We start from the raw sequence: 12,500 nt of genomic DNA, 5'->3' as shown, positions 1-12,500 counted from the left end.
AATGTGATGGATGACGGGAAGCGAGAGACGACAGTCAGCGCTCTGACCATCGCCCCCACAGATGTGGACATCGGCCGCATGTTCACCTGTAGAACCAGCAATGAGGCTCTGCCGGAGGGCAAGGAGACCACCGTCCGACTGAACGTCCACCGTAAGTTGAGAGAGAGAGAGGGGGGGACAGAGACAGAGAGAGAGAGAGAGCATTCACAGTCAAACCACAAACAACACTGTCAGACCACAGTCAAATTACTATGTATCTTAAAAAGACAGAAACAACCAACATAGAAACACAACCCAGTAAGCTGTACAACACCAAAAAATCGTACAGATGGGCCAAAAACAGCACGGAAAAATACCAGAAAGCAATTAGCAATGAATCAACTCAAGCTCTCTTGGACACCTTTCTGGATTACATATACACTCACAATAAAGGCGGCGTAAACCGGGCAGTGAATAACCTAAACAATATTTTTGATAATTTGGCAACAAGGTCAAACTTGAAAGCTCGCAAGAACAAACCCAAAACAAAAAACTATGAAAAATGGTTTGACCCAGATTGCCATAACATGAGGAAAAAACTTAGAAAAAGATCAAACCCAAAACACAGACAGCCGGAAAACGAGGAATTACGCCTTACTTATTGTCAGACACTAACACAATACAGAAACACACTCAGAACCAAAAAAGAGCAATATATTAAGAATACACTCAGCTCCATGGAGGAATCCATTGATTCCAATTGTTTCTGGGAAAACTTGAAAACACTACACAAAAAACAACACGACGATTTGGCCATTCAAAATGGGGACACATGGGTAAACCACTTTGAAAAATTATACCAGAAAAACACACTAAGACCAGAGTAACACCAAATATGCAAAAAACTGGAAAAGCTCGAAATGGCCATAAAAGATAACCAAAACCCGCTAGACTCCATAATAACAGAAAAAGAACTAGTTGAAAAACTCAAGGACCTGCGACCAGGAAAAGCTTGCGGTGCAGACGGCATACTAAGCGAGATGATTAAACACACAGACGATAAAATGAAACTGGCTATCCTAAAACTCTTCAACTTGGTTCTGAGTGTCGGTTACTTCCCTGATATCTGGAACAAAGGACTCGTAACGCCCGTATACAAAAGTGGGGACAAAGTCGACCCAAATAACTATCGAGGCATCTGTGTAAACAGTAACCTGGGGAAGGTATTCTGTAGTATCATAAACAAAAGACTTATAAACTTCCTTGAGGAGCACAATGTCTTGAGTAAAAGCCAAATTGGATTCCTGCCAAACTATAGAACATCAGATCATATCTTCACCCTACAGACCCTAATTGACAAACACGTTCATCAAAACAAAAGCAAAATCTACGCATGCTTTATAGATTTCCAGAAGGCTTTCGATTCCATCTGGCACGACGGTTTATTCCTGAAACTTATCGAAAGCGGGGTAGAGGGAAAAACATATAATGTAATTAAATCAATGTATACAAACAACAAATGTGCAGTTAAAATTGGAGACAAACAAACAAAATACTTCCCACAGGGGCGGGGGGTGACGCAGGGCTCGCCAATCTCACCGACACTCTTTAATATTTACATAAATGAATACTTGAACAATCTACAGCACCCGGCCTCACCCTATATGAATCCAAGGTTAAATTCCTCCTCTATGCAGATGACCTGGTTCTGCTGTCACCAACTAAGGAGGGTCTACAGCAGAACCTGGATCTGCTGGAGTCGTTCTGCCAGACCTGGGCCCTGACAATAAATCCCCAAAAAAACAAAGTCCTTGTGTTCCAGCAAAGATCCAGACATCAGGGACCCAAAATAAATTTCACACTAGGAACAACCAAAATTGATCAAACCACTAACTACACATACTTGGGCTTAAAAATCAGTTCTACGGGAAATTTTCATCTGGCTGTGAATGAACTGAAGGAGAAAGCAAGAAGGGCTTTCTATGCCATAAAAAAATCAATCCAAATAGAAATCCCAATTAGCATTTGGCTCAAAAATTTCAAATCAGTAATTGAACCAATTGCACTCTATGGCAGTGAGGTGTGGGGACCGCTAACACAAGAAGAATTTACAAAATGGGACAAACATCCAATTGAGATCCTACATGCAGAATTCTGTAAAAGTATCCTCCGGACTCAAAGGAAAACCGTAAACAATGTATGCAGGGCAGAACTAGGCCAATATCCATTAATAATCACTATCCAAAAAAGAGCCACCAAATTTTGGAAACACCTAGAAATGAGCAACCCCCAATGCTATCATTACGAAGCCCTGAAATGCCAAGAGAGGACCATAAAGAAGAATACCCTCAGTCAACTAGTCCTGGGACTCAGTGAAGTAACTACTAACACTATTAACAATAACCAGCCCCAGGACAGTGACATCGTAGCAGAGAGAATTCGACCCAACACAATCGTCGCTAAGCAAAAGGAAAAATATCTGTCATATTGGGCAGAAACAACAAAAACCCAAAGCAAACTCAAATGCTACTTGGCCCTAAACAGACAATACAACATGGCTGATTACCTGACCAGGGTAAAGGGTAGCAAACTGAGAAAAACCTTGACAAGGTACAGACTTAGTGAACATAGCCTGGCGATCGAAAAAGGTAGACACAGGCAGACCCGGCTACCAAGAGAGGACAGGATATGCTCTCACTGCAGTCAGGGAGTGGTGGAGACAGAGATGCACTTCCTCACAGCTTGTAGAAAATATCAGGGCATAAGGGAGAATTTCTACCCAAAATTCACAAAAATATGCCCGGAATTCAGAAATTTGAATGACGACCAAAAACTCCCATACCTACTAGGGGAAGAGAGAAATTGTGTAACCTTAGCGGCACACTATGTTACAGCTTGCCATAAACAGAGGCACAACCACTAAATATAAGAAAAGAGTATATACAAATTATACGAATGTATATTTATACACTCAGGGATATATCTGTTTATACACTGTATGGATAGATCTGTATTTTTGTGTACAACCATGAATGTTTTTCGATGCTTTGGCAACATAAGATGTACCTTGTCATGCAGAGAGGAGACAGGGAGAGAGGAGACAGGGAGAGAGACAGAGAGAGAGAGAGACAGAGAGTGAGAGAGACAGGGAGAGAGAGACAGGGAGAGAGAGAGAGAGGGAGGACAGAGGGAGAGAGAGACAGGGAGAGAGAGACAGGGAGAGAGAGACAGGGAGAGAGAGACGGAGAGAGAGAGAGAGAGAGAGAGAGAGAGAGAGAGAGAGAGACAGAGAGAGAGAGACAGAGAGAGAGACAGAGAGAGAGACAGAGAGTGAGAGAGAGAGAGGGAGGACAGAGGGAGACAGGGAGAGAGAGATAGGGAGAGAGAGACAGGGAGAGAGAGACAGAGGGAGACAGAGAAAGAGTGAAAGAGAGAGGGGGACAGAGACAGAGAGTGAGAGAGAAGAGAGAGAGAGAAGAGAGACAAACAGAGAGGGAGGGAGTGAGGGGTGTGGGGGGAGAGAGCAAATAATCGACCCTCTATACGATTCCCCTTTAAAAACAACAACCTGCATTTATATAGTGCCTTTAATGTAGTAAAACATCCCAGGGTGCTTCACAGGAGCGATTATGAAACAGAATTTGAGACCGAGTCACATCAGGAGATATTAGGACAGCTGACCAAAAGCTGGGTCAAAGAGGGAGGTTTTAAGGAGCGTCTTAAAGGAGGAGAGAGAGGCGGAGAGGTTTAGGGAGGGAATTCCAGAGCTCGGGGCCCCAGGCAGCTGAAGGCATGGCCGCCAATGGTGGAGCGATGGAAATCGGGGGATGCTCAAGAGGGCAGAATTGGAGGAGCGCAGAGATCTCGGAGGGTTGTAGGGGCTGGAGGAGGTTACAGAGATAGGGAGGGGTGTCGGGGCTGGAGGAGGTTACAGAGATAGGGAGGGTTGTAGGGGCTGGAGGAGGTTACAGAGATAGGGAGGGGTGTAGGGGCTGGAGGAGGTTACAGAGAAAGGAAGGGGTGTAGGGGCTGGAGGAGGTTACAGAGAAAGGAAGGGGTGTAGGGGCTGGAGGAGGTTACAGAGATAGGGAGGGGTGTAGGGGCTGGAGGAGGTTACAGAGATAGGGAGGGTTGTAGGGCTGGAGGAGGTTACAGAGATAGGGAGGGGTGTAGGGCTGGAGGAGGTTACAGAGATAGGGAGGGTTGTAGGGGCTGGAGGTGGTTACAGAGATAGGGAGGGTTGTAGGGGCTGGAGGAAGTTACAGAGATAGGGAGGGGTGTAGGGCTGGAGGAGGTTACATAGATAGGGAGGGGTGTAGGGGCTGGAGGAGGTTACAGAGATAGGGAGGGGTGTAGGGGCTGGAGGAGGTTACAGAGATAGGGAGGGGTGTAGGGGCTGGAGGAGGTTACAGAGATAGAGAGGGTTGTAGGGGCTGGATGAGGTTACAGAAATAGGGAGGGTTGTAGGGGCTGGATGAGGTTACAGAGATAGGGAGGGTTGTAGGGGCTGGAGGAGGTTACAGAAATAGGGAGGGTTATAGGGGCTGGAGGAGGTTACAGAGATAGCGAGGGTTGTAGGGGCTGGAGGAGGTTACAGAGATAGGGAGGGTTGTAGGGGCTGGAGGAGGTTACAGAGATAGGGAGGGGTGTAGGGGCTGGAGGAGGTTACAGAGATAGGGAGGGGTGTAGGGGCTGGAGGAGGTTACAGAGATAGGGAGGGTTGTAGGGGCTGGATGAGGTTACAGAAATAGGGAGGGTTGTAGGGGCTGGATGAGGTTACAGAGATAGGGAGGGTTGTAGGGGCTGGAGGAGGTTACAGAAATAGGGAGGGTTATAGGGGCTGGAGGAGGTTACAGAGATAGCGAGGGTTGTAGGGGCTGGAGGAGGTTACAGAGATAGGGAGGGTTGTAGGGGCTGGAGGAGGTTACAGAGATAGGGAGGGGTGTAGGGGCTGGAGGAGGTTACAGAGATAGGGAGGGGTGTTGGGGCTGGAGGAGGTTACAGAGATAGGGAGGGTTGTAGGGGCTGGAGGAGGTTACAGAGATAGGGAGGGGTGTTGGGGCTGGAGGAGGTTACAGAGACAGGGAGGGGCGAGGCCATGGAGGGATTTTAAAACATGGATTATAATTTTGAAATCGAGGCGCTGCTTAACCGCGAGCCAATGTAGGTCACTTTAATGGCACTTCTGTTCTGAGTCATTTCACTCTGTCTCTCTCTGTCTCTCTCCCTCTCCCACTCTCCGTATCTCTCTCTCTCTGTCTCTCTCTCTCTCTGTCTCTCTCTCTCTCTCTGTCTCTCTCCCTCTCCCACTCTCTGTATCTCTCTCTCTCTGTCTCTCTCTGTCTCTCTGTGCCTCGCTCTGTCTCAATCTCCCACTCTCCGTATCTCTCCCTCTTTGTCTCTCTCTCTCTCTCTCTCTCTCTCTCTCTCTCTGTCTCTCTCTGTCTCTCTCTCTCTGTCTCTCTCTCTCTGTCTCTCTCCGTATCTCTCTGTCTCTGTCTCTCTCCCTCTCCCACTCTCTGTATCTCTCTCTCTTTGTCTCTCTCTCTCTCTCTCTCTGTCTCTCTCTGTCTCAATCTCCCACTCCCTGTCTCTCTCTGTCTCAATCTCCCACTCCCTGTATCTCTCCCTCCCTCTCACCTCTCCGTCTTCCTCCCCTCAGACCCGCCCATGGTTACGTTGTCCATCCACCCACAGAAGGTTCGAGAGGGAGATCGAGTTGTCTTCACCTGCACAGCCTCCGCAAACCCAGCCATCAACGGCTACAGGTGAGCAATCTTTGCCTTCTGCATGACCCCTGACCCTCTGACCCTCATTTCCAACATGGTCCATTGACCAGCCCTCAATGACGACACAAAGCTGGGTGGGCGTGTGTGCTGTGAGGAGGATGCCGAGATACTCCAGGATGATTTGGACAGGTTGGGTGATTGGGCAGAAGCATGGCAGATGCAGTATAATGTGGATAAATGCGAGGTTATCCACTTTGGTGTCAAAGACAGGAAGGCAGGTTATTATCTGAATGGCAATAGATTGGGCGAAGGGGAAGTGCAACGAGACCTGGGTGTCCTTGTGCACCAGTCGCTGAAGGTAAGCATGCAGGTGCAGCAGGCGGTTAAGAAGGCAAATGGTATGTTGGCCTTCGTAGCGAGAGGATTCGAGTACAGGAACAAGGATGTCTTGCTGCAGTTGTACAGGGCCTTGGTGAGACCACACCTTGAGTATTGTGTGCAGTTTTGATCACCTTATCTGAGGAAGGATGTTCTTGCCATGGAAGGAGTTCAGCGAAGATTCACCAGGCTGATACCTGGGATGGCAGGAATGACGTATGAGGAGAGATTGGGTCGATTGGGCTTATACTCGCTGGAGTTTAGAAGAATGAGAGGGGATCTCATTGAAACTTTAAAAATTCTGACAGGACTGGACAGACTAGATGCAGGAAGGATGTTCCCGATGGTCGGGGAGCCCAGAACCAGGGGTCACAGTCTAAGGATAAGGGGTAAGCCATTTAGGACTGAGATGAGGAGGAATTTCTTCACCCAGAGAGTGGTGAACCTGTGGAATTCTCTACCACAGAAGGCAGTAGAGGCCAATTCATTAAATATATTCAAGAAGGAGTTAGATATATTTCTTAAGGCTAAAGGGATCAAGGGATATGGGGAGAAGGCAGGGACCGGGTACTGAATTTGGATGATCAGCCATGATCTCATTGAATGGCGGAGCAGGCTCGAGGGGCCGAATGGCCTACTCCTGCTCCTATCTTCTATGGTTCTATGTCAATTATAATGGGGAACAAGGAAATGGCAGAGAAATTAAGCAAATACTTTTGTGTCTGTCTTCACGGAAGAAGAGGTAAAAAAACTTCCCGGAAATAGTGGAGAACCAATGGTCTAGCGAGAATGAGGAACTGAAAGAAATTAGCATTTGTAAAAGAAATAGTACTGGAGAAATGAATGGGACTGAAAGCCGAGAAATCCCCTGGACCTGATGGCCTACATCCTCGGGTTTTGAAAGAAGTGGCTATAGAGATATTGGGTGCATTGGTTGTCATTTTCCAAAATTCCATAGATTCTGGAACGGTTTTAATGCGGATTGGAAGGTAGCAAATGTAACCCCGCTATTTAAGAAAGGAGGGAGAGAGAAATCTCCTGCTGATAATTCTTATGCTCTTATTCAAACCGTCATTTTCCCTCTCCTCCAATCTCCTTCCCTAAATCCCCCTCCCCTCCAATCTCCCTCCTCTCCAATCCCCCTCCCCTCCAAACACCCTCCCCTCCAATCCCCCTCCAATTCCCCTCCCCTCCAATCCCCTCCCTTCCAATTCCATAGTCCCACTACCCTGCTCTCTCCCCATAGCCTGTATCAATCCCAAACTAATCCTACTGCCCCGTTCTCTCCCTGTATCAATCCCAAACTAATTCCACTAATCCACTCTCTCCCCATAGCCCTGTATCAATCCCAAACTAATTCAAATGCCCCGCTCTCTCCCCATAGCCCTGTATCAATCACAAATAATCCTACCGCCCCGCTCTCTCCCCATAGCCCTGTATCAATCCCCAAACTAATCACACTGCCCCGCTCTCTCCCCATAGCCCTGTATCAATCACAAACAATCCTACCGCCCCGCTCTCTCCCCATAGCCCTGTATCAATCCCCAAACTAATCACACTGCCCCGCTCTCCCCATAGCCCTGTATCAATCCCCAAACTAATCCCACTGCCCCGCTCTCTCCCCATAGCCCTGTATCAATCCCAAACTAATCCCACTGCCCCGCTCTCTCCCCATAGCCCTGTATCAATCCCCAAACTAATCCCACTGCCCCGCACTCTCCCGATAGCCCTGTATCAATCCCCAAACTAATCCCACTGCCCCGCTCTCTCCCCATAGCCCTGTATCAATCCCAAACTAATCACACTGCCCCGCTCTCCCCATAGCCCTGTATCAATCCCCAAACTAATCCCACTGCCCCGCTCTCTCCCCATAGCCCTGTATCAATCCCCAAACTAATCCCACTGCCCCGCTCTCTCCATAGCCCTGTATCAATCACAAACAATCCTACCGCCCCGCTCTCTCCCCATAGCCCTGAATCAATCCCAAACTAATCACACTGCCCCGCTCTCCCCATAGCCCTGTATCAATCTCAAACAATCCTACCGCCCTGCTCTCTCCCCATAGCCCTGTATCAATCCCCAAACTAATCCCACTGCCCCGCTCTCTCCCCATAGCCCTGTATCAATCCCAAACTAATCCCACGGCCCCGCTCTCCCCATAGCCCTGTATTAATCCCAAACAATTCCCACTGCCCCGCTCTCTCCCCATAGCCCTGTATCAATCCCCAAACTATTCCCACTGCCCCACTCACCCCATAGCCCCGCATCAATCCCCAAACTAACCCCACTGCCCCGCTCTCTCCCCATAGCCCTGCATCATTCCCAAACTAATCACACTGCCCCGCTCTCTCCCCATAGCCCTGCATCAATCCCAAACTAATCCCGCTGCCCCGCTCTCTCCCCATAGCCCTGTATCAATCCCCAAACTAATCCCACTGCCCCGCTCTCCCCATAGCCTTGTATCAATCCCCAAACTAATCCCACTGCCCCGCTCTCACCCCATAGCCCTGTATCAATCCCAAACTAATCCCACTGCCCCGCTCTCACCCCATAGCCCTGTATCAATCACAAACAATCCTACCGCCCTGCTCTCTCCCCATAGCCCTGTATCAATCCCCAAACTAATCCCACTGCCCCGCTCCCCCCATAGCCCTGTATCAATCCCCAAACTAATCCCACTGCCCCGCTCTCTCCCCATAGCCCTGTATCAATCCCCAAACTAATCCCAATGCCTCACGGCAGCCAATTTGCGCACAGCAAGCTCCCACAAACAGCAATGTGATAATGACCAGATCATCTGTCTTTAGTGATGTTGAGGAATAAATATTGGCCCCAGGACACCCGGGAGAACTCCCCTGCTCTTCTTTGACTAGTGCCATGGGATCTTTTACATCCACCTGAGAGAGCAGACGGGGCTTTGGTTTAACGTCTCATCCAAAAGACGGCCCCTCCGACAGAGCGGCACTCCCTCAGTTCTGCCCCTCCGACAGTGCGGCGCTCCCTCAGTACTGCCCCTCCGACAGTGCAGCGCTCCCTCAGTTCTGCCCCTCCGACAGTGCGGCGCTCCCTCAGTTCTGCCCCTCCGACAGTGCAGCACTCCCTCAGTACTGCCCCTCCGACAGTGCGGCGCTCCCTCAGTACTGCCCCTTCGACAGTGCGGCGCTCCCTCAGTACTGCCCCTCCGACAGTGCGGCCCTCCCTCAGTACTGCCCCTCCGACAGTGCGGCGCTCCCTCAGTACTGCCCCTCCGACAGTGCGGCGCTCCCTCAGTACTGCCCCTCCGACAGTGCGGCGCTCCCTCAGTACTGCCCCTCCGACAGTGCGGCGCTCCCTCAGTACTGCCCCTCCGACAGTGCGGCGCTCCCTCAGTACTGCCCCTCCGACAGTGCGGCGCTCCCTCAGTACTGCCCCTCCGACAGTGCGGCGCTCCCTCAGTACTGCCCCTCCGACAGTGCGGCACTCCCTCAGTACTGCCCCTCCGACAGTGCAGCGCTCCCTCAGTACTGCCCCTCCGACAGCGCGGCGCTCCCTCAGTACTGACCCTCCGACAGTGCGGCGCTCCCTCAGTACCGACCCTCCGACAGTGCGGCGCTCCCTCAGTACCGCCCCTCCGACAGTGCGGCGCTCCCTCAGTACTGCCCCTCCGACAGTGCGGCGCTCCCTCAGTACTGACCCTCCGACAGTGCGGCGCTCCCTCAGTACTGTCTCTCCGACAGTGCAGCGCTCCCTCAGTACCACCCCTCCGACAGTGCGGCGCTCCCTCAGTCCTGTCATCGGGGAGTGTCGGCCTGGATCATGGGGCTGAAGCCTCTCGAGTGGGGCTCGAACCCATGGTCTTCTGACTTAGAGGTGAGAGACTGCGAACACCATGGTCTCCGCGGAAACGCGGCAGCCAATTTGTGCACAGCAAGCTCCCACAAACAACAGTGCGACAAATGACCAGATATTTCTTTTTTTTAGTGATGTTGGGTTGAGGGATAAATATTGACCAGGACACGGGGAGAACTCCCCCCTGCTGCGCTCATAGCCAATCCTGTGCAGGCTCGATGGGCCGAATGGCTGCCTTCTGTGCTGTATCATTGTATGATTGAATAGGGCGGCCATTTGGCACCAACTCCGTTGTCCTGTTTTTGAAGTTGTGGCCCTTTGCCCCCCTCTTGTATTGAGGACCACACCGCACGGCTTGTGGGCATCGATAGTTAGGAATATAGGAACAGGAGCAGGACATTCAGACACTCGATCAACAGACACCAGACCAGGACTGGTCTTCACCAGATCGGTAGGCATGCAGATGTATCGATGAACAGTTCAACTCTCTCTCTCTGTCTCTCGCTCTCTGTCTCTCTGTCTCTCTCTCTGTCTCTCTCTCTGTCTCTCTCTCTGTCTCTCTCTCTGTCTCTCTCTCTGTCTCTCTGTCTCTCTCTCTGTCTCTCCCTGTCTCTCTGTCTCTCTCTCTGTCTCTCTCTCTCTCTGGTCCTCTCTCTCTCTCTGTCTCTCTCTCTCTCTCGCTCTCTGTCTCTCTCTCTGTCTCTCTCTCTGTCTCTCTGTCTCTCTCTCCTCTCTCTCTGTCTCTCTGTCTCTCTCTCTCTCTCTGTCTCTCGCTCTCTGTCTCTCTCTGTCTCTCTCTCTCTCTGTCTCTTGCTCTCTGTCTCTCGCTCTCTGTCTCTCGCTCTCTCTGTCTCGCTCTCTGTCTCGCTCTCTGTCTCGCTCTCTGTCTCGCTCTCTGTCTCGCTCTCTGTCTCGCTCTCTGTCTCGCTCTCTGTCTCGCTCTCTGTCTCGCTCTCTGTCTCTTTCTCTGTGTCTCTCTCTCGCTCTCTGGCTCTCTCTCTCAGTCTCTCTCTCTGTCTCTCTCTCTGTCTCTCTCTCTGTCTCTCTCTCTCTGTCTCTCTCTCTCTCTCTCTCTCTCTGTCTCTCTCGCTCTCTCTCAGTCTCTCTCTCTCTTTCTCTCTCTCTCTCTCTGTCTCTCTCGCTCTCTCTCTGGCTCTCTCTCTCAGTCTCTCTCTCAGTCTCTCTCTCTCTCTCCTCTCTCTCTGTCTCTCTCTCTGTCTGTCTCTCTCTCTGTCTCTCTCGCTCTCTCTCAGTCTCTCTCTCTGTCTCTCTCTCTCTCTCTCTCTGTCTCTCTCGCTCTCTCTCAGTCTCTCTCTCTGTCTCTCTCTCTCTCTCTCTCTGGCTCTCTCACTCACTCCTCTCTAACCCCCAGATGGGCGAAGGGCGGACTCCCCGATTGATGGAGCTCGGGGAAGTGTGTACGAGACTCCGGTGGATCACACCTACTTCACGGAGCCTGTTTCCTGCGAGGTGGAAAACGCCGTGGGGAGCACTAACGTCAGCTCCTTGGTTGACGTAGAATGTAAGTGTTGCAAATCGCTGGTTCCTTCCCCTCCCTCCAATCCCCCTCCCCTCCGATCCCCCTCCCCTCCGATCCCCTCCCTCCGATCCCCTCCCCTCCGATCCCCCTCCCCTCCAATCCCCCTCTCGTCCGATCCCCCTCCCCTCCGATCCCCCTCCCCTCCGATCCCCCTCCCCTCCGATCCCCCTCCCCTCCGATCCCCCTCCCCTCCGATCCCCTCCCCTCCGATCCCCCTCCCCTCCGATCCCCCTCCCCTCCGATCCCCCTCCCCTCCGATCCCCCTCCCCTCCGATCCCCCTCCCCTCCGATCCCCCTCCCCTCGATCCCCCCTCCCCTCCGATCCCCCTCCCCTCCGATCCCCCTCCCCTCCGATCCCCCTCCCCTCCGATCCCCCTCCCCTCCGATCCCCCTCCCTCCGATCCCCCTCCCCTCCGATCCCCCTCCCCTCCGATCCCCCTCCCCTCCGATCCCCCTCCCCTCCGATCCCCCTCCCCTCCGATCCCCCTCCCCTCCGATCCCCCTCCCCTCCGATCCCCCTCCCCTCCGATCCCCCTCCCTCCGATCCCCTCCCTCCGATCCCCCTCCCCTCCGATCCCCCTCCCCTCCGATCCCCCTCCCCTCCGATCCCCCTCCCCTCCGATCCCCCTCCCCTCCGATCCCCTTCCCTCCGATCCCCCTCCCCTCCGATCCCCCTCCCCTCCGATCCCCCTCCCTCCGATCCCCCTCCCCTCCGATCCCCCTCCCCTCCGATCCCCCTCCCCTCCGATCCCCCTCCCCTCCGATCCCCTCCCCTCCGATCCCCCTCCCCTCCGATCCCCCTCCCTCGATCCCCTCCCCTCCAATCCTCTCCCCTACAATCCCCTCACGTCCGAATCCCTCCCCTCCAATCCCCAGCAGATCAGCCATGATCACATTGAATGGCGGAACAGGCTCGAGGGGTGTAGGGGCTGGAGGAGGTTACAGAGATAGGGAGTGGTGTAGGAGCTGGAGGAGGTTACAGAGATAGGGAGGGGTGTAGGGGCTGGAGGAGGTTACAGAGATAGGGAGGGGTGTAGAGGCTGGAG

At 52.3% G+C, this 12,500-nt stretch overlaps 1 protein-coding gene across 1 annotated transcript in view; it reads left to right on the top strand.

Annotated features, from left to right (window-relative positions):
* Positions 1-11,436, top strand: part of LOC147081270 (kin of IRRE-like protein 1) — a gene marked incomplete at its 3' end in the record, with an annotated part of 64,087 nt that extends 52,651 nt beyond the window's left edge. Inside the window, 4 exon segments of the mRNA XM_085980847.1 lie at positions 1-151; positions 5,642-5,747; positions 11,287-11,305; positions 11,307-11,436. Coding sequence (XP_085836973.1) covers positions 1-151; positions 5,642-5,747; positions 11,287-11,305; positions 11,307-11,436 — 406 coding nt within the window.
* Positions 11,437-12,500: the final 1,064 nt, after the last annotated feature.

This window comes from Somniosus microcephalus, unplaced genomic scaffold (genome assembly GCF_052327205.1).
Source record: "Somniosus microcephalus isolate GS21.2 unplaced genomic scaffold, FLI_Smic_1.0 scaffold597, whole genome shotgun sequence".
NCBI classification, from domain to species: Eukaryota; Metazoa; Chordata; class Chondrichthyes; order Squaliformes; family Somniosidae; genus Somniosus; species Somniosus microcephalus.
This window is presented reverse-complemented; position numbering and strand designations above follow the sequence as displayed.